Here is a 24,167-nt window from a genome sequence, read left to right on the forward strand (position 1 = left end):
ACATTTTATAATGAAGCTCTTAAAAAAGATTGCCTTGGAGCTGGAAAGATAGGCATGTATTGCTCTTGCCAAAGAGTAGACATGAACCCAGCACCCACCTCAGATAGCTTACCACCACCTGTAAATCCAGGGAGACCAGAAGCCCTATTTTTGCTCCTGTGCACATACTTACACACATAACACTTTGTCAACTCCTGGGTATAAATTAAGAATCAATTTTTTTAATATTATTTTCTAGAATTAGGGCCGTGAACTTCTTAAAACATTTTTCCTTTTTTTTTTGGGGGGGTTCGAGTGCATAGAGAAGCCAGAGTTGACAACTCAAAGGAGTCAGGTTTTCTGCTTCCACCATATGGGGTTTCAGAGATGAAACACAGATCATCCAGCTTAGTGGTGAGTGTCTTAACCTCCCGGTCCAAATGTGACTAGACATTTAAGACAGAAACAATCAAAAGAAAGCTATAATCCAGAGTGAAATCAAAGGCTGGGAGGAAGAAAAGCGGGTAGGACTTGACTGAAAGATACCAGTGCTTTAGCTGTTGTGTACTTTTGAAGAAAAGTCCTGTTATATCCAGGAGCAGGGTTGTCCTTCTCCGTGCTATCGCTGGCAGTCCTCCTGCATCAACACTCCAGCTGGTGCCTAGGACTCTACAATCCCTGAAAAGACTACCTTATATCCATCTAGCAATACACAGTAGCCCTACAGAAACCAACATTCCGAGTTCTCCATTTCTCAGACTGCTCCCCTCCTTCACACTGTCCACTTGACACAAGCTGGAGTTATCACAGAGAAAGGAGCCTCAGCTGAGGAAACGCCTCCATGAGATCCAGCTGTAAGGCATTTTCTCAACTAGTGATCAAGGGGGGAGGGCCCAGCCCATTGTGGGTGGAGCCATCCCTGGGCTGGTGGACCTGGGTTCTATAAGAAAGCAAGCTGAGCAAGTCAGGAGCAGCAAGCCAGTAAGTGACATCCCTCCATGGCCTCTGCATCAGCTCCTGCTTCCTGACCTGCTTGAGTTCCAGTCCTGACTTCCTTCGGTGATGAAGAGCAATGTGGGAAGTGCAAGCTGAATAAACCCTTTCCTCCCTCTTTGCTTCTTGGTTGTGATGTTTTGTGAGGGAATAGAAACTCTCACTAAGACACACTTCCACCATGAAGACTTCTGGGACTTCTCACCCAGAGCATTCTCCTGAATTCAGTAAAAGGTCTCCACTCATTGGACATGCACCTGTGAAGTGTCTTTCATGTTATGTTCTTCTTTTGTCCTTTGATTTTTGAGAACTGTTATAGAAGTTAAATAAGAATCATGTGTTATGGTTATTTTTATACCCAGTAGGATAATGGTGCATGTGTGAGCACTCAATAAATAATCAAGAAAATTCATGATCCCAAATGCTGCAGACTTTCCTTTATTTGCATTCTGGAGTTTTCTTATTATATGTTTCCTTTTAAAATTATAGTCATGGGGCTGACAAGGTGGCTTGGCAGGTAACAATGTCAAGCCTGACAACCAGGTCATTCCCAGGGACCATCATGGTAGAAGGGGAGAACTGAAGCCCACAAGTTGTCCTCTGACACTCACATAGGTAACTATGGCAAAAGTGTGTAAATGCACACATAAATGTTTACGGAAACAAATAAATAACTTAAATAAATATAATCACAATGTCACAAATAGCTGATATATAGATAAGAAATAGGCAACTGTATTGTTACTGGGTATGTACCAGAACATGGAGAATGAGTGATTCGTGGACCTATTATGTGCAAATTTGTTTTTTAAAAAATACAAAGGAATTTTAATATCAACAAGACTGGAGAGTCAAAGTGAAACTGAAAGAGTCAGTTAGTGACCTCAGTTTGTTCTTCCTTTTACCTGTGCCTTACATTTTCTCATATACTTGAGTCAGAAAGAATCATGAAAACAATTGATGGACCCATAAAAAGCACATGCAGGACTACATCCACACACATGCTAGGACTTACATCCAGGGCCTCAAGCCTACTAAGCAAACAGCCCACCACTGACTTAGCTAAGCCCCATCATCAACATGGGCCATTTATAACACTAGACTGTACTGTTCAGGCATCTTCAGACCTCCATATCTGCTGGACCCACATCTATGCAATCAACCTACTGCTTGTCAGAACACTTTGGGGGAAAATTGCATCTGCACTGAGTACATACAGACTTCATTATTATAGTCACTAATAGTGGAATATAACTTACTCAGGATTTATCCTGTTTTAGATGTTTTTAAGTCATCTCTAGATGATGTAATGTAAAAGGAGGGTGTACATGGCTTCTGTATTCCACCATTTTAGAAACGGGGCTTGAGCATCTGTAGATTTTATCCAAAATATCCCAAAACAATCAATCCCGAGGATGCTAGGGACACTTGTGTGCTGACCAACTCTGTATGAGCACAAGGATTAAACACAAGAAGACACAAAAACCTGAAACTAGCAAATAAAAGGCTATTTGATCACATAAACTAATTCCATATACATTTCGTTTATTCCCTTTCTCACTAAAATGCACATGAAGAAAACTAGTTTTAAATTGTAAATATTTCCTGGAGGCATATAAAAATGAGATATGCACAGATTATGTAGCCTAATGAAAAGTAATTCTTCCTTTCCTTTTGAAAACTCAGTAATGTACAAAAATCAATATTTCTGTTTGTTCATTTGATTTTAAGAGCTAGTTTAAAATTATTTCTCTTATATCATAATGAACTCAAACAAGAGATGTTTAGAATACTAAATGTCCTTAGAATGCCAACAAAGACTTTAATCCACAAAGAAAACCTTTGTTCTAATGCTTATTTGATTAAGGGGACCGAGTGCCCAGCAGCTGTTTGCCCAATTTTTTTGAAATTTTGAAGTTTTTCCTTAGTGAGCATTCTACACTGGCCAACCACATAAGAGCAGAATCTTAATTTCTCTCTCTATTAACTGATGACTTACAAGTTCTCATCCTCTCTTCATTCTCCTGTCCCAGGAGGAAACAGGCAGGAACAAACATGGAAATTTATAAGTCAAAATTGATGCTGTACAAAATTTTCATAGTAGTGGGCCAAAGAAAAAAATCAGAACTTTAAACACTTAAAATTATCTCTAATCTAAACAGGTCTTAATTGTACCAATCACAAATCATACCTACTTAATAATGGAAATCATCCTTAAATTATTTTATCTTTAATATTAGAAATTGGCAGATCAGGTAATTTAAGAAACAAGCTATTAAAACCTAAAAGCGGGCCGGAGAGACGGCTCAATAGTTAAGAGCACAGGCTGCTCTTCTAAAGGTCCTGAGTTCAATTCCCACAACAATCTGTAATGGGATCCTATGCCCTCTTCTGGTGTGTCTGAAGACAGCAAGTGTGTTCACATACAGAAAACAAATAAACCTTTAAACAAAAAACAAAAACAAACAAACCAAAAAAAAAAAAAAAAAAAAAACCTAAAAGCAACAACCAGACAAGATATTCTCAATTGTGCTTCTTGGTTTATACAACTTAACAAGAGTAAACAAATAACAGATTTTTTTTGGAAGACTCCATGGAAGCAAGAAAGCCAGTTTTACCCCAGAATCTCCACAACATGAAACTATGGCCGCGCTGACGTTAACTCAGAAAGTTTCCCTTTATATACTCTCCAGAATTTAGCCTGTAAACATTGTTGTTCCCTAAGTGGAAACACAATCCTTTCTGTGTAGTAATTCTCCACATGAACATGAGATAGCATATAAAGAAATCTACCAAGAGGGCTAAACATTCATAATTCAAAGTTTATTAATTCACTTTTAAAAATATTTATTTTATGCATATAAATGCTTTGCTCTGTGTTATATCTGTACATCACTTGTGAGCCTGTCGCCTGTGGAGGCCATATGAGAGTGTTGGATCACTTGGAACTGAAGTTATAGCCGGTTGTGACCAATCACGTGGGTGCTGGAAAACCGAACCCAGGACCTCTGGAAGAGCAACCCGTGTCTACAGAGCAACCAATCCAGCTCCATAACTCTCAATCTTAAAGCAAAGCTTATTTTCTTTAACTCAATGATCTTACAAAGGTTTTTATGTGTGATATATTATTAGTCCTCCAATAACCTGGATTTTGTTTCTTTCTTGTTACTGCACAGAATTGCAATGGTGGACCTGGGAGCAGAGAGACAACTTAGTGGGGAAGGCACTTAGCATCAATACTGAAGTTCTGAGCTTATTGGTGACACACAAAAACATATAATACAATCTTTTAAAAAGACAATCAGTATGTAGTATATTGGTTACTTTGTTATTGGTGTGGTAAAACATCACGACAAATGGCAACTTATAAAAGAAATGTCTTGTTGGGCTTAAGGTACCAGAGCTCTACAGTCCATGACAGTGGAGCAAAGGCTTGGAGGTAGGAACAGCTGAGAGCACACATCAGTAGACTAAGGCCAAGAGCTAACTGGGAATGGTACTGAGTCAGCCCCAAAGCCTGCCTCATTACACACACCTTCTCTAACAAGGCCACACCTCTTGATCCTTCCCAACAAGTCCACCAGGAGGGACCAAGTTTTCATATATATGTGCTATAGGGTGCTATAGGGTGCACTCTCATACAAGCTACCACATGCTGTGTATTAGGGAAAGTAGAATCCCATCCTTTGGGATCTTTGCAAAAGAAAGCATATACATGCATAGAAAACAATGTCCAGCAAGGATATACTAAGGGTGCATAAAAATGAAATGACCAGTGTCTAGTACGAGTCACACATAACCCAAGATGGTACAACACGTTCAGAGTAATAAAAGGAGAGATCTCATACTGATCTTCTTGCACAAAGCACACCTGATTTTGTTGTACTGGGATCAAACCTAAGGTTTCATGATGCTAGGTAAGTACTCTACCAACTGAGCTGCATCTCCAACCTTGTGTGGATTACTCACCATGGGATCAGGTGAAGACCCCACCACTGTCGATCCTGGAAACTATTTAAAGCAGAGATATATACCCTAGGACAAATTATCAAAGCTACACACCCTAGGACAAATTATCAAAGCTATATATAAACCCTATGACAAATTATCAAAGCTATATATACACCCTAGGACAAATTATCAAAGCTATATATACAAATTATCAAAGCCAGTTGTCAGGGCTGGAGAAATGGTTTGGCACTTAAGTCTTCTCTTCCAGAGGACACAAGGTTCAATTCCTAGCCCCACATGGAGGCTCACAATTGTCTGTAACTCTGATTCCTGAGGAACCGAAAGGCACTATACACATATGGTGCACAAACATGTAGGCAAAACATTCACACACATAAAAATGATAAAAACCCAACTGTTGTAACATTAAAGTTGTATGAAAAGGCACTTGTATTCAGGATTAAAGTCCTAAAAAAGTCCCATATACCACATAGCTCAGCTGAAAATAATAATGTGCTCCAGAAAATACAGAGACAGATAAGCACAGGCATGCACGTGTACACACACACACACACACACACACACACACACACACACAACTTAGACAGGCTCTTGATATAGTACCTTTGGCTATCTTGGAACTCCCTATGTAGACCAGGCTGGTCTCAGAGTTCTGGAGACCCACCTGCCTCTGCCTCCTGAGTGCTGGGATTATGGTGTGTGCTACCAGGCCAAGCCAGCATCCCACAATTAAATGGCAATTCAGCTATCGATGAGGACACTGATGCCAACAATTGGTAAGAAATTACTTGTCAATAAAGCTCAAGAAAGAAGCCTTGAAGTTCTAAAACAAAATTGTACAAATGAGGCTCAATGACAGATAGAACAGTTGGCAATATGGGATAGATCTGGGAGGGATGGGAGAATATGACCAAAATATATTGTATCAGACTCTCAAAAAAAAAAAAAAAAAAAAACCCCAAACCTACACACACACACACAAACACACAACACAACCCCAAAATAACAACAAAGAGAAAAGAAAAACAATTTAATAAAAATAAAAATGTGAGAAAAAAATGGACCAAAAACATTTCACCTTGATAGTTAAAGTTTGGCAAGAAACCTAAAATTATGGTTTGGAATAAGAGAAACAATACTATTTCTCTAAAGTATTGTTTCTATAATTTATATGTATGAGCACCATGTGCAAGCCTGTGCTCTAAGAGATCAGAAGAGAACATTGACTCTCCTGAGACTGGTGTTACAGAAGACTATGAGACACCATAAAAGTGCTGGGCCCACAAGAGAAACAAGTACGCTTGGCCACCAAGTGATCTTCCTAGCCCCTAGCTTTAAACTGTTTAAACATATTCATATGGTAGCTGGCATGATGAAGAATGCCATTAATTCCAGCACTTGGGAGGCAGAGCAGGGTGCATTTCAGACAGTGCAGGATTAGCCTGGTCTACATATGGTTTCGGGCTAGCCAAGGCTACAAAGTGAGACCCTGTCAACAATTTGACTAAGCTGCTACATGTACAGGCTATCTGGGCCTGCTATCTAGGTGGGCTCCCTGACAAGATTCCTCCACTGCACTCCCTGCACTCTCTCAGCTTTCCCAAGGAACTTTCTGGGGCATGGGAATCTTAACTGAACCCACATCCTCCCCCCATCTGCTCTTGGTAACCTCACAAGCACGTCAAAGACTATGAATGCTTACTTCCCCTGAGCAAAAGTAAAAACCAAAACAAAAGGGAAAAATAAAACCAGGCTCTCCTAAATTTCCTTCCACAAATAACAACAGGCTCAGTCATTCCAGGATCAAGCCAGAAATCTGGGTTCTTAGTTCTACCTTTTCTCCTCATTTACTCTTCTCCAAACCAACTCAGCATCAAATCCTGCCTCATGTTTCTCTGAATATGCCTATATTGATGCTGTGCCTCTAGTTTCAACACCCCCATGAGCTCTCAATTCATCTGTAATTCGTCCTCTCTGGCACACACTAGAAGGATCTTCTGATTTTGTAGACAAATGCTGAGTAACCCAAGCCAGCCTTAAGGTGAATGAGTGGCAGATGACCTTTAACTTTTGATCCATTTGCCTCCACCCTCCTGAACCCTGGAATCACAGATATGTTTCATCACACTTGATTTCAGAGTGTTCTTTTGAAAAATCTGAGTGTATCTTTCTCCTGCTTTAAAGCAAACATTTATATCTTTCAATAACTTTCTTCTACATTTAAATCACAAAGCTCCCAAGCAGTATTTTTGCCAGTCCTTCTCTCCTTCTCTTGCCTATCCTTACAGGTCTCCTCCACAGACTTCCATCTCCAGGGCTTTCTATCCATTAGAAACTCTACTGCCCGCCCACCCTCCAGCCCGCCTGCCCTTGCAAAGTTTGTTCTGTTTACACTAAGAATAAACCTCAGAGTGGAGTCATGCTAGAGATCAAGAGGCTTTCATGAGCAAGGAGTCATCGAGGAAAGAGGAGTTTTAAAAGGCAAAGCATAAATGTCTCATAGAATTATTTCTTCATTTATTTATGTTATTATTTATATGAAGAAATATACCCATATAAAGTCAAGCTAAAAAACGATAGCCATAGAAAATTATCTGGCAAAAGCAACAGATTTTCCTAAGAACAGACTGAGGCTTATGTCCATGTCCTGGAAACTCGGGGGAGGGGGGATGTCACACCACCCACCCACCAAGAACAGTTACATAAGTATATAAGGTCTTCCATTGTTGAAAATGATTTCCCATTAAAAGTATAGTATCCAGGCTGGGAGTAGTCATACGCCTTTAATTCCAGTGCTCATGAGGCAGAGGCATTAAGATCTCTGTGAGCTCAAGGCCAGCATGGTCTACAGAGTGAGTTCTAAGACAGCCAGAGCTACACTGTCAAACCAGGTCTCAAAAAAAAAAAAAAAAAAACAAAGAAGAAGAAGAAGAAAAGAAAAAGGGAGCACCTGCTGACAAAGCACAAACTGAATAGTTCATAAAAACAAATGTCATCAATTACAGCTCCATTTATAGATCACTAGTAACAAACTAAAGTTTTCTGGTTGACTCTCAGTCAATCATGTTACATACAAAAATATATATAAAATGTTTTTGTTTTGGTTTTAACTGTTCCTTAGCTTCTGCGTCATAGCACTGGAATCTTTAAGCTTGGGACTGTTAAGATCAAAGCAAACACCCTGTCCTAAGAATTTTTCTAAAGTCCAAGCATATGGTTGTGCTTCTTTTTAATGTCTTTAAGACAGGACTTGAGTTTCGGTGTGAAGAACTACCTTTTACAATACACACTTCTGCACTGTTGGCATTTTCACTCATTAAACAAACCTTTGGCTTGTCAATGCAAACAACTGGAATAGAAGGAATTTTAGGGACTTGACAAAAGAATTATTAATTAAAAATGCCTCAGGGGGAAATATTCATTTCAGTCATAAATAATGTTAGAAGAGGAGTGTTTTGTTTTGTCTTTTAATCTAATCAGTTTCCCCGACCCTGGGATCATAAACTAAGCCTAGAACTGAGCACTGAAAACTCAGGTGCAGGCACAGAAGAAATTACTATCAGTGCCTTCTTTATAAGTGAATGCATGTCCTGCATGTGGAGGACATACTCCTTGGCCGAGACAGGCTCTCTTTGGTTATTTTCCATTGCTTACGTGGGCTGGCTGCCCTAGCAGCTTACAGGGTTTCTCTCGTCTCAGTTCCCATCTTGCACGGGACCTCAGAAACTGCAGACACCTCCACTTCTGCACGCTCCAAGGATGCAAACCCAGTCCCTTTAGCTTGCAGAGCAAGTACTTGCGGAGTGAGCATCTCTCCGCCCTGTCACCACTTCCACAGCATCTTAAACTAAATCCTCAGATCCTTCTCATTTTCTCTCACATATCTTTATGATTTTCAACACATGATCTCCTAACCAGCAGTATCAGCAAACTTGTGAAATTGGAAAATCAGACAGGTATGTTGGCATACACCTTTAATCTCAACAGCTGCCAACCTGGTCTACATAGGAAGACTATCTTAAAACAAAACAAAACCTGAAAACTTAGACAGACCTGTTCCACACCCACTCAATCACCCACATGAGTAGGAGAAATGGAGCATGGATAGAAAACTTCTGGGAGAATCTGAGTTTGGGGCATTGTACAATATACAGTTTTATTATAGTCTTTAGGTTTTCTATAATGCAATTATCTTCTAAGTATTCCCATTTTATAAAAGCTAAAATTAGTACTTGTTTAAACACCATAGAATGCTTTAGAACAATATCATATGGATAGTATAAACTTTTCAATAAAGTATAAAATTAGATCAAGAAGAACAAACATAGTTGATCACCTATTTGTGATTCAGGTCATTATTAACTATCACAAATGTTTATTATTTGTTGATTAAACTGTTGTTTAATATTATTTGTATATAACTTCAAATGAGTACTAATATAAAAAAAATCACTGCATTACTTGATTTCCACCAATAAATATCTATATTAATGAGTCTAAAAGCTCGAGCTCTAATCTTTCTTGCTTAGTTCTGTTGGTCGCTCAGTGTGTGAGATGATAAATGGGAACCAGCTTTACCAGATAAGCTGGTCCCTAACTTCTGCTTGCCAGGTATTTATACAGGGATATCAACTATACATGAACTGAAATTCTATTACCTCAAGACTGATCATCTTGGCCCACCCACCTCAACTTTGTATCTTAGCTTCCAGAATGCAGAACAAAATTGCCTATGGAAAAAGCATAACATTTTTTAGTTCTCCTCAATTACCAAAACAGTTCCTTTGACTTGCACAGTAACTTCCTATCCACCCTGCCCACCACTACACCAGCATCTCTCACCAGGGTGAGTACTTCTGCTTCTTAGTTGATGTTCCTTCCACAAAGAGGGTAAATTTCACAGTATCTCTCCAGTGGTTGAGTTCCTCAAGGGCTCCCTGTGGCCCTCAGAATAAAGCATAAAATTATAATACACTTGGACCATTTATTTTTCTGTCTATATAGCTACAAAACAAAAAAGTATTCTTTCTTGTTCATTAATCTTTCTAACATGGTAACCTTTCTGACAGCTCTCTTTACTGAGTTAATCTGTTTCCTGTTTTTGTTGTTGCTGCTCTGTCTTAGTTTTGACACATGGCCTTACTATATAACCCTGGCAGGCCCAGAACTCACAGAATCTGCTTGCCTCTGCCTCTTGAGCATCAAAAGGTGTGTGTTTCTATGCACCGAATGATAGTTTTAATGCTTTTTTTCATAAAGTTACCCTTCATCACCACATATATTCAAAGATACTTCTGAGAACAGCACTTAGGATATTACATGCTGATCACGTGTCTTCTTCTAGGCTCATGTTCTAGCAAGAACAGGAACAACATCAAAATTTTCAACACTGTAATCCCAGTACCAAGGCAGCAACAAAGCATAAAAATAGAAGTTTCAGCGCAAGTCAAACGAGTTGACACATGCCATAAGTCACGAGAACTTTGAAAAATCAGTTAAACTCTCTCCCTATCTCCCTATCCTTATAGGTAATTTAATATAAATAGTACGACCTTACAAGACTTTAGAAATAAACATAAATTGTGACATATTTAACATGATGTTCAGTTCTCAGAAAGCTGACTACTTATCTTGGTACAATATTAAAGAAAATATATGCAGAACAAGTACACTTTATTCAAATTACTAATAAACACTTTAACAATCCTAACATAATTCCATGAGAGAATTAAGTTTTATGTCCACAGGGCACTGTGGAGTTTTTTAGTGATATTTAACTGAGTCATAAAGCAGAATGTTCAAAGAGAATGACTTGTGCCCCATTTTCAGGAACAATTTGTTTATCAAGTCCAATCTGTTGCAAGCCAGAACTCTGTAGCGAATCCGGGGAGGTGTGGCAAACGGAGGCAGTTACACTGTACCTTGCTGACTGATAAAAGCTGTAATACTCAAGTCTGTTTTCCACTGAGTCTTCTAGCGCCTTTAGTTTTTGTTTAAACTGAATAACTCTGTAGATCAAAACAATGATTAAAACACAAGCTAAGATGAAAAAAGCTAGCAAAAAGTCAAATGCCTCATTCAATTTCTCAACTTCGTGGGTACAGATTAGAGATGTTTTTCCTGACACAGAAGAGGCATCAATTGGTGGAGCAGTACTTCTTTCCGAGTTCACGGTGACAGGAGTGAGCTGTGTCTGCACAGTCACAGCTGCAGTGGTCTCCAGTGCGTTACCAAGTGTGCTCTCTTGAAAGGATCTGCTGGCCGGGGAAGCTCGGATCGGTTCCCAGACGGTACTGCTCTCCAGCTCAGCGTGTTCCAAAGGTTTCCCACTGGTGGTTACTTTATGCCAGGCCATCATTAGTGCAGTGTGACGGATAGGAAGAGATTTTACAGCCCACGTTCTGGATATATTGATTGAAGGTAAAGGCAATCTGTAATATCAGTCCATTTAATGTGACATAACGCTCTGCACACATAGATAAGGGCTCTGATAATAGATGTTTCCAGCAATGGCTGGTGAGGCTAGCCACTCTTGAAGACCCCAAAGTTTGTATTCACAAAATTGGAATTTGCCTGACGAGGAGTCAATGAAGACAATGGCTTAGGGACCCTTGGTTGTAATTCTGTAAGATTATTAAATGACAGATTAAGGATCTTTAAAGATGCTCCCATAGGTTCAAATGTATGCAAGATTCTTGGTTCTAATTTACAGTAAATTGCTTAACAAAGTAAATTTATCAGGTTTAAATTTTCTAAATAATTATCAGGTAAAATCAAATGTTTAAGATTGTTAATTTTACTAAACCTAATCCTAATAACATTTGTAATCCTTAAATGCTTTAGGAGGGAATCCTTTACAGCTGATAACTGTTTACATCAATAATTTATTGGTAAACACAAAAGGCTGTCATGTTTCAAAAGGGTAACATAAAGACAGTCTGAAGAATATTTAATGGTACTTTTGTTAAAATATTACTTTTTAGATACAAAAATAATCAAGGGGTATAAGATATTGAAAGTCTGAGATCTGTATCTTTACATTTTTACTGCTCAGTAAGTCAAGAATCTGGGAACAAATGTACCAACTATGCCAAGTACAGTGGTGAGTCCTCTGTAATATAGACATTTACAGATCCTCAATCTCCTCAGAACAAAGACACCCAGTCAGACCAGAAAGACACCCAGTCAGACCAAGAAGATCCCACTGCCCCTTAAATACTTCAGGCACTAAGTAGTTTATAAAACTGTTTTGAGACAGAAAATACAAATGGCTTGACTGAACAAAGCCTTTAAGATAAGCCTTTAAGATAATTAAGATACAAGATAATTACCCAAACAGAATTCTGCAAAAATATTAAATAACTAATCCAATTTTGCTTATATGAGATATCACTCCCAATCAGATACAAAAACTGGGCTTTAAGGAAAATTCTAAGGAGTGTGAGAAGACTGAGTTAGTCTGTCTTCCATGAAGAGTTGGTAAGAATACAAATTTCCCAGTATTCCTTTAAACAATAATAATAATAAAAAAGCAGGTAGCAACCAGAAATAAACACCGGCAAGGAAAAGAAAATAAAAATACACATGGAATCCACTATAATATTTTTCCCACATCAGAACTGGCTCCAAAGACAAAACTTTAGATTATCAAAAAGGTCTTAAAATGAAAGTATCAAAATACTGAAACTTAAGTAATCCATTTAGGGTGGAATAAGCTCAAGCCCTGTGTAAACACATATTCTGGGTGACAGTGTGACACAGCTAATGAAACCAACTCTTCAGCAAAGGTGACTCAAACTCACACACTGAAAACTGTTTGCTAAGATAAACTACTAGAACCGATTGTCACACAAAAAATGACCTGAGGATGATGATTTCTGGATACATGCCCCATAATCTACATTAAACCTATTATCAAATAACAACTTATGAAAATATGAACACTATAGAAAAGGCAAGCTGTAGTTTTCCACAAAATTCATTTTGACTGAACGTCTATACTTAAGTAATCTTACCAAGAATAAGAAAATCACACCATCCCTCGCTTTAGGCTTTTGTTTGAACTCTGCAGAGCGCCGTTCCGTAACTCAGTTCTTCCTGGGCAACTGCTGACCTCCAGCACTCCACCTTTTTGGAATTTTAAAGGCATGGCTTGTGCAGGAAACGCCACTCTTCACACTAGTTCCTCTACAGCCAATGTGTAAAACAGGGGTTGCCATGGATACAGGAAACTGAGAGACAGGAAGCAATTTTATCTGTGCTTCAAAAGTACTGTTGAAAGGAAATCTCAGGAAAGTTTTTTTCTTTTCAGAATGCATTCAATTTTCCTAATATATACACCTAAGTGGTTCCTAAAACTTGAAAGAAAAGTTTAAAGCCAAATGCCTGAAAACTTGAGGTATTCAAAACTCTAAATAAGAAAGCTGTAGTTACCAACAACACATAGTGTCTCTGTGTGCATGCATGCATTTGCATATGAAGGTCCCGTTACTCTATAACTTGCTGTTAGGCCGGTTCTCACACTGAACCTGAGCTCACTGACAGCTCCACAGACAGTCTCTACTCCCCAGAGATGGATCACAGGCTGATACCACCACAGCTGAATTTTTAAGGTAGATGTTGAGGATCTAAACTCAGGGCCTCATGCTTGCAAGATAAATACATTACTGACGGAGATGCTCCACTCAACAACACAATTACTAAATAAAAAGTACACTGAGATAAAAAGTATATGAAATAATGTGATCTTTAGACAAATATGTGAGACAGAGTCTCACTATATAATCTTGGCCAGCCTGGAACCCTCTATACATAGAAATCAGGTTTACCTTGAACTCATAAGAGACCTGCCTGACTCTGCCTCCTGAGGCTGGAATTAAAGGCATGTGTGCTACCACACCAAGAATCTTTAATCACACTGACATATTAATTTTCAAACATTTATTGAAAGTTTATTCATTTAAAAACAGTACATAAAATAAAGTAATAATTTAGAATAATGAACAAAATAATAATATAATATCCTGATATTTTTCTGTTTAAATTTTTAAAATTATATTTTGTATGCAAAATACTGATTACTATCAATTAGTTGCTGAAGAAATTAAGGCATATGCCCTGGGTTGGAATATAATCTAAAGTTCCTGACCAAATTGTTAACGTAAGTTTATCTCTGCATGAGAAGTTAGGGAGAAGAGCCTGGGGAGATGACTAAGTCACTGAAGTGCTTACGATGCGAGCGTGAACGTGGGCTCAGGTCACTAGCACCCATGTCAACATTGCTGCATTAGGAAGGCAAAGACAAGAGGAGATCCCCAAAGCTTGCTAGACAGCATCCTACCCAAATCAGTGAGAGACCCTCTCTTAGAAAAAGAAAAGTGGGGAAAGAATGAAGAACACACACAAAGTTGAACTCTGGCTTTCAAACAGGTACAAATGAACCTCCACACACGAATGTGTTTACATATGAAATATGAACACACACTGATACACATATATATCACACAAGCCCCCACATACAAGTAAATAAATAAAATAGGCTTATAGCTGGATAATTATGCATATTGTTTAGCCATTGATTTTTGTCTTTCATTAATTTTTTTGTATTATCAGTAACATACAAAGGAGAAGCACTATAAACATATTTTTCAATTAAATCATACAAGTCGAACAGGAAAGAAATAAAGGACAGGTCTGCTAAACTAAAACAAAGGAAAACACACAAGGTAAGATCAGACAACACAAGGCTCCCTCTCCTCTAGCTGTTCTACTTCAATTGTTTCCATGTATCGCCATAACTACTACTGTCACTTGCTAAGTCTACAAAATTCTCTTTCAGTAACTATGAACTTTATCAAATTGCATAAAACTATTGCATTCTATCAAAGGAAACCTGTTCCTAACGTTTAATTTTTTTCTAAACAGCAACATATCCATTCTAACAAGAAAAATACAACCACTAAGTGAAGATTTTAGACAAAATGCCCATAGAAAGAAAACAACTGTCTGTGTCTATACAAACTCATTTAAATCCAGCTAGAACAGAGAAGCCAACAGATTAGGGGCAGGGAGATGGCATAGCAGGTAAAGGAATCCAATACCAAGGCTGACATTCAGCTCACAGGACCTATGTTGTAGAGGAAGAGACCTGGTTCCCAAGCTGTCTTCTCATATCTACACACCTTCCAGGACATACATACTGGCACACAAAGTAAATTTAATTTATTTTTACACAGGTACAGAGTAGTTCAATGTTCCTGTAAAAATGACATTGCATGCATCAGCAAGAGTCTAGAGATGTGAAAATATACCAGGCACTCCCTAATTTAAGAACAAGTTTCTTTTGGTAGAATACAATAATTCTTTTCACACATGAACATTAAACATATGTTTTCCCACTCTAAACAGTAAAGACAGCAGTATAAACTATAATAAATAATATATTATATAAAAATATATATATATAAATAATAAATACAGTAGGTATTGTAGCATTAACAAAAACAAGAAATTTTCACTAACTCCTTAATATGAATTGTATAACACAATTAAAATTGGAAGGATGCACCAAATTCTTAGATAGTTTAAACATCAGCATCGCTGCTGTACTAACTTCATAGATGCTTAACTTCATCGTTAAAGAGACAGATATTAAGAAGTTAAATAACTCATTTATAGTGAAAAAGTGACAGAAGATCTGAACGTGGGCATCGGGATTTATAAACACCAAAGTACATATGCTTATGTATGATTTTCATAGCATTCCAAATGTTTGACCAATAAACAATAATTAATCAAATAAAAGCCAGAAACTTTTGTATCAAGTAAGCTTCCCCAGGGAACAGACAGCTCAGCAGAATCATTTGAAACCTGCTTCTACTACCAAAAGTGGAACTAGTCTGCCTGGAACATGACTCTCCACAGAGAATGTTGAGAGGTAGGTGGCATCTCAAAAGTGGCATCTAGAGGCAGGTGATAAGGTCTTAAGGGACACTGACTGCCACTGGAAGGGACACCACTTAGTCCATGAGTGAGGCGCTATGAAAAGCAAGAGCTAGGAGTGTAGCCCAGTGTTAGAACACTCATCTAACATGTTCAAGGCCCAAGATTCCAGCCCCAAATAAGAACGGGAAGAAAAAAATAATACAAAAACCCAAAACAAAGAAAACACAGGTGAATCCTGCCTCAAAACCTTTCTCTAAGACTTAAGGATTTACGAATAAAATATTACAAAAGATTTATTTTACTTCAAAGGATGAAAATAAGGGAATATCTTCAAGTACATTATGTACTTACATGAAAATGGCATCACAACCTCTGCATAATTTAAAAAACAAAAAGGATACAATTTTTTTTAAAGATAAAGAATTAAGTCAACTATGATGAATATCCACTTAGGAATAATCATGTTAATCCAAACAAAAGTCATGAGGCAAGAGACCAAGGAGGGTCTACAAGATTTGAATCAGACCCTGTTTCTTTTTATAAAGTATCTATCCTTGGTGCCTTTTTCATACATATTCCAAAAAAAAAAAAAAAAAAAAAAAAAAAGTAACTTTGCTATCTTACAGTACTACAAGTCTAATATATTTTTAAAAATCACCAAGACGTCCAAATGTGGTGATACACACTTGAATTCCAGCAGTCAAAAAGCAGATATTCAGTGCCAGCCTAAACCACAGAGTTTGATCGAGCCAATTAGGCTATATAGTAAGACACTGTCTTTGAACAAAAAACAAACACAAAACTCCAAATATATACATAAATCCCCAAACACTGACACTGCACACACTATTTTTTCAATGAGAATTATAGGTGAAAGTACAGCCAATCAAAGCAGACAGCATATCTGATACCTAGAAAATTTTATCACAAGGCATTTTCTCCAGGAAAGCAAGACATACATTTTGCTGTTTCATTAACCCTTGTTTAAATCAATCAATGAGCTTACATTAACCACTCTCCCATGGGATATACTTGGAGCTAAAACAAATACAATTCAAAATCTGCATGTCATGTGTCTATGTGAAACTCTTACGTTGGAAAACACACTGCCAGTTTAGAGCAGACACCGAAGTATCGCTATCATTTCTCTCTACATTTAACCCAAGTTAGAAAATAGATGTCCTTTGAAAACATAAGACATATGTAAATGAGCCTACACATTATTTTCACTAAAAAAAGCAGCTGAAGGAAATATTACCCTCTATGCATATATAATATAAGGCTTTTAAAAGGTAGAGGAATTCAAACTGATCATTCAGAATTTGTAAAGTATTTTAGCTATGAATCTTAAAACAGAACAACAAAGACACATGCACCACAGTGTGCATAGCAGCCCCATTTATAATAGCCAGAAGCTAGAAAGAACCCAGATGTCCTTCAGTAGGTGAATGGATACACATAATGGAGTACTACTCAGCCATCAGAAACAATGACTTCATGAAATTCTTAAGAAAATGGATGCATCTAGAGAATATCATCCTGAGTGAGATAACCCACTCACAAAAGAACAGACATAATATGCAGTCACTGATAACTGGATACTAACCCCAGAAAGCTCTGAACACCCCAGAAACAACTCATTGTAACTGGTAAGATTTTAATGCATACTATCAAAACTTTAAAAAAAAAAGTACTGACAAAAATGTATTCATATACTTTTAGGCAAAAATGCTTAAAATTTGTACATTTATCTTTGTTTTTTAAAATAAAGTAGTTCAATTAAAAAAACAGAAAGAACAATTGCAAAAAAAATTAGTGGACTCATGTCATTAATTCATCATTAGGTAATGATTCTCAAACAATTCCCTAAAACATAAAGAACTAATACATTGCAGTCATCTTTCTCACACAATATCAAGTCTGTAGAGATGCCTTTATGTCTTTCAAATTCAAACTAAAGTTGTGTGTTGGAACGGTGGGGGCCTTGCTGAGGGGTTGCAGAAGAATGGAAAAGGTCTTTGTCTACAGATGGGGCGGGGACCTGAGAACTAACCATTTGTACCCACCACTGAAGCTATGGGCTAGGGAAACATGCTTCTCAGGCACCCATAGATGTCCAAATAATCATTTTATTATTTGCTTTTTACCCCTTTAAAGTATTCTTGCTGTGACCCAGGCTGCCTCAGTCAGCCTCCACAGTGTTTGGATTATAGTTGTATAACACATTGCCAAACTCTGTTCTGCCTTAAAAGAAACCAGCTTTGGGGTAAAAACCTGGCTCAGGGCTTGAGTACAGGCTGCTCTTCCAGAAGACCTGGGTTCCTTGTACACACATGGTGGCTCCCAGACATCTGTAACTCCAGTTCCAGAGGACCCAACACCCTATTTGTTGCCTCCACATACGTTATACGCATATGGTGAACACACACATATGCAGGGAAAACACCTATACACATAAAAATATAGAAAAGGAAAAAAAAAGAAATCAAAATTTCATTTCCTTACCTGTTATCAGAAGGCAGAAGAGAAAGTAAAGCCAAAGCTGACAGTTTCTTTCTCTCGGGCTGTGTGATGTTGTCCATTCGGTCAACCCACATTTCAATCACGTTTCCCAAAAGCTGGTCCATCTGGAAGAAAGGAGACAGATAGCTCACTATATTTGAAATTTTATTTGAATATGAGTACGTTTTCTTGACAACTAAAACCCAAGAAATGGTTACAATTCAAGTACACAAACACAAAAATCATGGAAAATTGGGACAAGCTTTGGTTTAGAGAAAGTTAAGAAAACCCAAAAACTTACTACAATTGATCATGAGAGACAAAGACAAGTATTCAAAACCTGTATGTAGCCAATGGTGTTTTGAGTAATATCATTTAATAAATAAATCGAGACCACCTTCCTGGCACACTGAAGAAGTACACATATTTGTATTTACATGATACGATGTCCTGTAGTCTGCCAGTCTGATTTGCTATGCCACCCCTCAGCCCCAACCTGCAGTCTCAAAGGAAAGTAAACCATTCCTAATAACAGCGACAAAACCCAATGAGACTGAAGGTGAACTAAATGCACAGATTGCCAAATGGGAGAGATGACTGAGTCTGTGTGCTGAGTCGGAAGGCAAAGGTGATCACCGATTCGTCCCAACACAAGGGTAGAAACTGCTATGAAAGAAAGCGAGCTGCCTTTTGGTAGACATCCTTCTCTTTCCCTCACTGGTAAAGACCAAGAAAACTTATCTATTTATGAGGTTTATTTATACATAGGTTTCTACTTCTACTTTAAGGAAATAAATATTTAATGCCAAACCTCTACCTTAAAAATCTGCACATATAAAACCCACTGTATAATCTTATTTTTCTCCACTTTAAGCTCGCTACTTTCTCTTGGTTAGCAGTTACACCATTTCTATTACACAGGCAATCAGTTGCTAGTTGAAGTGTATTTATACATGAGTTCCCTACACTATGTATTGCACCTGAGACATCTATGAACTCAAAGAATATTTAAAATGATCGAAACAGCAGTATCTGCATGGTGTTTCAAAAACTACTAAGCTCAACAACACAGTTCCTGATTCTAACACTGCAGTCCTCTGCTTCACTCTTTCCTTACAGCAGGACCCCAAAGTCAGGGTGGATGAAAAATTAAGGTGTATATACCTAATACAATATCATGATTTAAGAATTTGAGTCTTCTAAGGTCAAAGATTGACAAATGGGACTTAATGAGATTGCAAAGTTTCTGTAAGGCTAAAGACACTGTCAAGAAAACAAAACGGCAGCCAACAGAGTGGGAAAAGATCTTTACCAACCCCACATCAGATAGAGGCCTAATACCCAAGGTGTACAAAGAACTCAAAAAGCTAGACACCAGAGAATCAAACAACCCTATTAAAAAATGGGGTACAGAGCTAAACAAAACGTTCTCAATTGAGGAATATTGAATGGCTGAGAAGCATCTAAGATTGTGCTCGACATCATTAGCCATCAGGGAAATGCAAATCAAAACAACCCTGAGATTCCACCTCACACCAGTCAGATTGGCCAAGATGAAAAGTTCAGATAATAGCAGATGCTGGCGAGGATGTAGACAAAGAGCAACACTTCTCCACTGCTGGTGGGGTTGCAAACTGATACAACCACTCTGGAAATCAGTCTGGCAGTTCCTCAGAAAAATGGACATAGTACTACCTGAAGACCCAGCTATTCCACCTCCGGGCATTTACCCCAGAGATGCTCAAACATACAACAAAGACACATGCATGACAATGTTCACTGCAGCTCTATTTATAATAGTCAGAAGCTGGAAAGAACCCAGATGTCCTTCAGTAGATGAATGGATACAAAAATTGTGGTACATTTACACAATGGAGTACTACTCAGCTATCAGAAACAATGACTTAATGAAATTCTTAAGAAAATGGATGCATCTAGAGAATATCATCCTGAGTGAGATAACCCAGTCACAAAAGAACAGACATAATATGCAGTCACTGATAATGGGATACTAACCCCAGAAATCTCTGAACACCCCAGAAACAACTCACAGACTATGTGAAGCTCAAAAAAAAAAGAATGTATTTTAATTAAAATAGAACTGTATCACATCCCCCTTTCCTCCCTACAGCCTCTCCTAGTCTCTCTCCTATCCCCTCAAATTAATAGCCTCTTTTCCTATATTATTGTTACATATATACATATGTGTATATATATGTACCCACAAATACTTAATTACAACCTTAAAAAATGTATTCAAAAATAAATAAATAAATATAAAAGAATTTGAGCCTTGTACAAATACACTTTTATTTGTCAGTAACTGTGCCATTTAAAATGAAATAAAAATGACTTTAGATTTCTATGTAATTTTAAAGATTTTTAAATGATGTGTATCTGAGAGCATCTGTGCTGGGCTTTGTGCACACAAACAGGAACTCAGAGAAGCCAAATAAGGGCACTGCATTCCAGAGCTGGAGTTACAGGCCTGTGAGCTGTCAGTGTGGGCACTGGAAACTGGACTCAGGTCCTCAAGCTGCGCAGACTGTACTCTAACCACTAAGCCGTTTCTTTAAGCCCTGTGTATGATTTTTAATAATTACCACAGTAATTAGGACATAGGGCAGTATGACAGTGTTTAAAGCTAATTACTAAATAAGTGGAACAGACCGTATACCTGGAAGCTTAGAGGTGCTGGAATATCATTACTATGGCACGCGGTCAAGTCAGTTTAGTTTAGACCTGGAGCATGACAATTTAATTTATACTACCATGTCTTCATTTCATATTTAATTTAAAATAAATGGTGCAGATGCTATATGGAACTGTACTAAAATGAATACATGGTAAACAAACTTTAAAAGACAAAGCATGGCCGTTATAAAAGGAACTACGGAGCTTCCTTATTAGAACGCAATAGGCCATGCAGTGGCCTCTGCTCATCATCCAGCACTGCAGAGACTGAGGCAACAGAACTGCTGTGAGTCTGGGGCTGCTCTAGCATACAAATGAGTTGGAGGGCAGCCTAGTCTACAGAGCAAGATACCATCTGGAAAACAAACCAAACAAGGAAAACAAAAAAGTGATCAATAAAAACGAAGGCTACATTGATACACAGTTGAAATAAAAATTAAATCACAAAATCAAATATTTCAATGAAATTTAAAACACATTTTGTTTGTTATGAAAATATTTAATGAACAGCAACATTTAACGGCAATCTGGGCCGCAGGGACCTTACTCCATAAGCAGCTGGGTGGCACGGATCAGCAAGCTTCCTAGTAAAGGGTCCCGTATCAAGTATGTCAGCTTTGTCAGCCACACAGACTCAGTACAATTACCCAGCCCAGATTACCCACAAACATGCAACACATGACATGTCATTTGTGCGTCTGCAGAGACTGCAATTTTCATGTCGGGACAAATCATCGTTTTTATTTTTGAGGTGACAAGATGTAACCCCTTCTTATTCCATGGCCTTTATAAAACCCGAGATTGCACCTGCACGCAGCCCACCGCTAGGCGGGTACAGGAGCAGGCCCAGACTTAGAAGAGCACTCAAGGAGCAGAGGACACAAAGTTTTAGAAGTGTTCACACTTTGTACTTCATTTGCCTTAATGATAGGCACACTGGTCCCAAAACTACTGCACACAGGAGCAAAACCAAAGCTGAGGACATTGGAGCAGATTCCCAGAAAATACAATTTTTACACTAGAATAAAAAAAAGAGAGAGGCTAGGGTGCTATGGGTAATGGGTAACACTGTATGTGAGGATTTGGCAGCATGGGGGAAAGGTGCTTTCTAGAACTGCAGAACAGAACAGTAAGTGGCTAGGATCATGGAGTCCTAAAAGGACCAGAGGGAGAAATTAAGAGGAAAGGACTAGATTACAGTAAACTGCTTTTCTAAGTAACCACTCATTATGAGTTAAAACTCAAATCTTACTCCAAAAGAAATACCTTGAAGAGGTTTCATACCACATAATCAGAGTCCCAGAACAATACAAAAGTAGCTAGACACTTAAATAGCCTAAAGATGGAAACCACAAACTGTTCCTTTTATATTTCTCCCAGACTTCTGGTAAAAACAAATGACCTGTCAACAGGACAGATAAGGCCAAGGCCATGTTTCCGGTTCCTCTGTAAAGCAGAGCCAAGGACAGCTCCAGCACTGCAGCTGTTGATGAAATGCAGCGAGGGAGTCTACCATCCAGGCAGACCAGGCGCTTACACACCAGGAGATTTTAAAGGGGACATCAGACTGAATTTCAATTGTGGCTGCCTGTCTCTCCAAAATAAACTTTACAAAAGAACACACACAGTTAAAACTCCAATAGTAAAATGCACGGTTGGATGGTTCAGTAGGCAAGCACACAGGCTCTTTCAGAGGCCAGGAGTTTCATTTCCAGCACCCACAATCAGGCAGCTGGCAACTCCCTGGTGCTGCAGCCCTGGGGAGCTGACGCCTCTGACCTCTGTGGCCACCACACTGAAGTGGACACATCCACACATAGATTCATACACAAACAAAATTTTAAAAAATAAAAATTTTAAAAATTCAAATTTGAAAAAAGAAAGTACAAAATTGGGAAACAAAGTGAAGCAAATGAAGACGCTAAAGACAAAGAACAGTAGAGTGTTTCCAGAATAATACGTAAAATCTCATTATAATGCAAGGCATTTGCTCTCGAAGTTAGAGAAGGTGAGTGGGCTAGGTCTTACATGGGATGTGGATGTATGAAGACCAAAGCCAGGCTTTCATGTTTAGTGTTTCCAAGCTTTTTAAAAAGCTCAAGATTGTCTACTGTTTACTGCAATTAAGTCACTTAATATCACACTAAAAAGACGTCTGAATTTAACTAGATCCAATGTTGATATGGAACTACGGGTCACTTTATTTTTCTAATCACAAGCTGTTTTGTTTGTGTAGGCAATAGTTTTTCTTTCTCCACAGTACACTGGTTGTACTTCCAGGACAGTTTAAGTACTTCTTCCCCTAGAAGAGATAAAGCTTTCTGGTCAGCTGTGACAACAGAGGACTGGGGTCCTGGACACCAGACTGACACAGGGCCACACACTCACAGCACAGGCTCTCACTAGCTCTCTAGTATTTCTCACATATGTGACAGGAACTCAAATGTTACCATTGAGCTCTTGTAGATTTTAAATACTATTTGCTAAAACACATAAAATTCATGCTGAGAACTATATTGCCAGAATCACTCAAAAATTTTGCTGAATTAAACTGACAAACATTTAAATAGTTCTTACCTGGTTAAGAACAATAGACTAATGAAAACACTTCTAGCAATTCACTGAAACAAAGGCTAGGATCTCAGTTAATTCTACACGGCAAAATTTCTACTTATTTACCCTGAGTGGAAATAGATAGGTAGATATAGATAGATAGATAGATAGATAGATAGATAGATAGATAGATAGATAGATAGAGATCGATCTACCATTAAATAGATTTATTTCCATCATAGGTCACCAGCATTGTCTCCCGCTAGTATAAACACATGGATTGAAAACATCAAATTCTCCCAGAATACTACAGATGTTGTATTTAGTCACACAACTAATTTTTAAATACATTTATGTTGTTTAAAATTTCACCTTGCATTATAATGAGAACAGAAATTTCCTCAATTCATGGTTTTAAATTAAATTCATTACAGGAATAAAATATGATAGTTCATGAATATATGCAAACTGCTCCTGTTTGAGATTATGACTTAGTAAAGAAAAACTATAGGCTAAATAAAGCAAAATCT

The 24,167-nt window shown here is 38.0% G+C and overlaps 2 protein-coding genes across 2 annotated transcripts in view; both read right to left on the reverse strand.

Moving 5' to 3' along the window:
• The window catches only part of IPO11 (importin 11), a 138,285-nt gene that overhangs the window by 32,709 nt on the left and 81,409 nt on the right, over nucleotides 1-24,167 (reverse strand). Inside the window, exon 28 of the mRNA XM_080933618.1 lies at nucleotides 18,394-18,515. Within this exon, the coding sequence (XP_080789744.1) occupies nucleotides 18,394-18,515 (122 nt within the window). The remainder of the gene's footprint in view (nucleotides 1-18,393; nucleotides 18,516-24,167) is intronic.
• Nucleotides 10,727-13,075, reverse strand: LRRC70 (leucine rich repeat containing 70; the record flags this gene model as incomplete). Its single annotated transcript, XM_080933617.1, has 2 exons — nucleotides 12,960-13,075; nucleotides 10,727-11,567 (listed from the first exon to the last, which is right to left on the reverse strand). The coding sequence occupies exon 2, from the start codon at nucleotides 11,300-11,302 to the stop codon at nucleotides 10,727-10,729; it is 576 nt and encodes a 191-aa protein (XP_080789743.1). The 5' UTR covers nucleotides 11,303-11,567; nucleotides 12,960-13,075.

This window comes from Micromys minutus, assembly GCF_963924665.1.
Source record: "Micromys minutus genome assembly, chromosome: 20".
Classification (NCBI taxonomy): domain Eukaryota; kingdom Metazoa; phylum Chordata; class Mammalia; order Rodentia; family Muridae; genus Micromys; species Micromys minutus.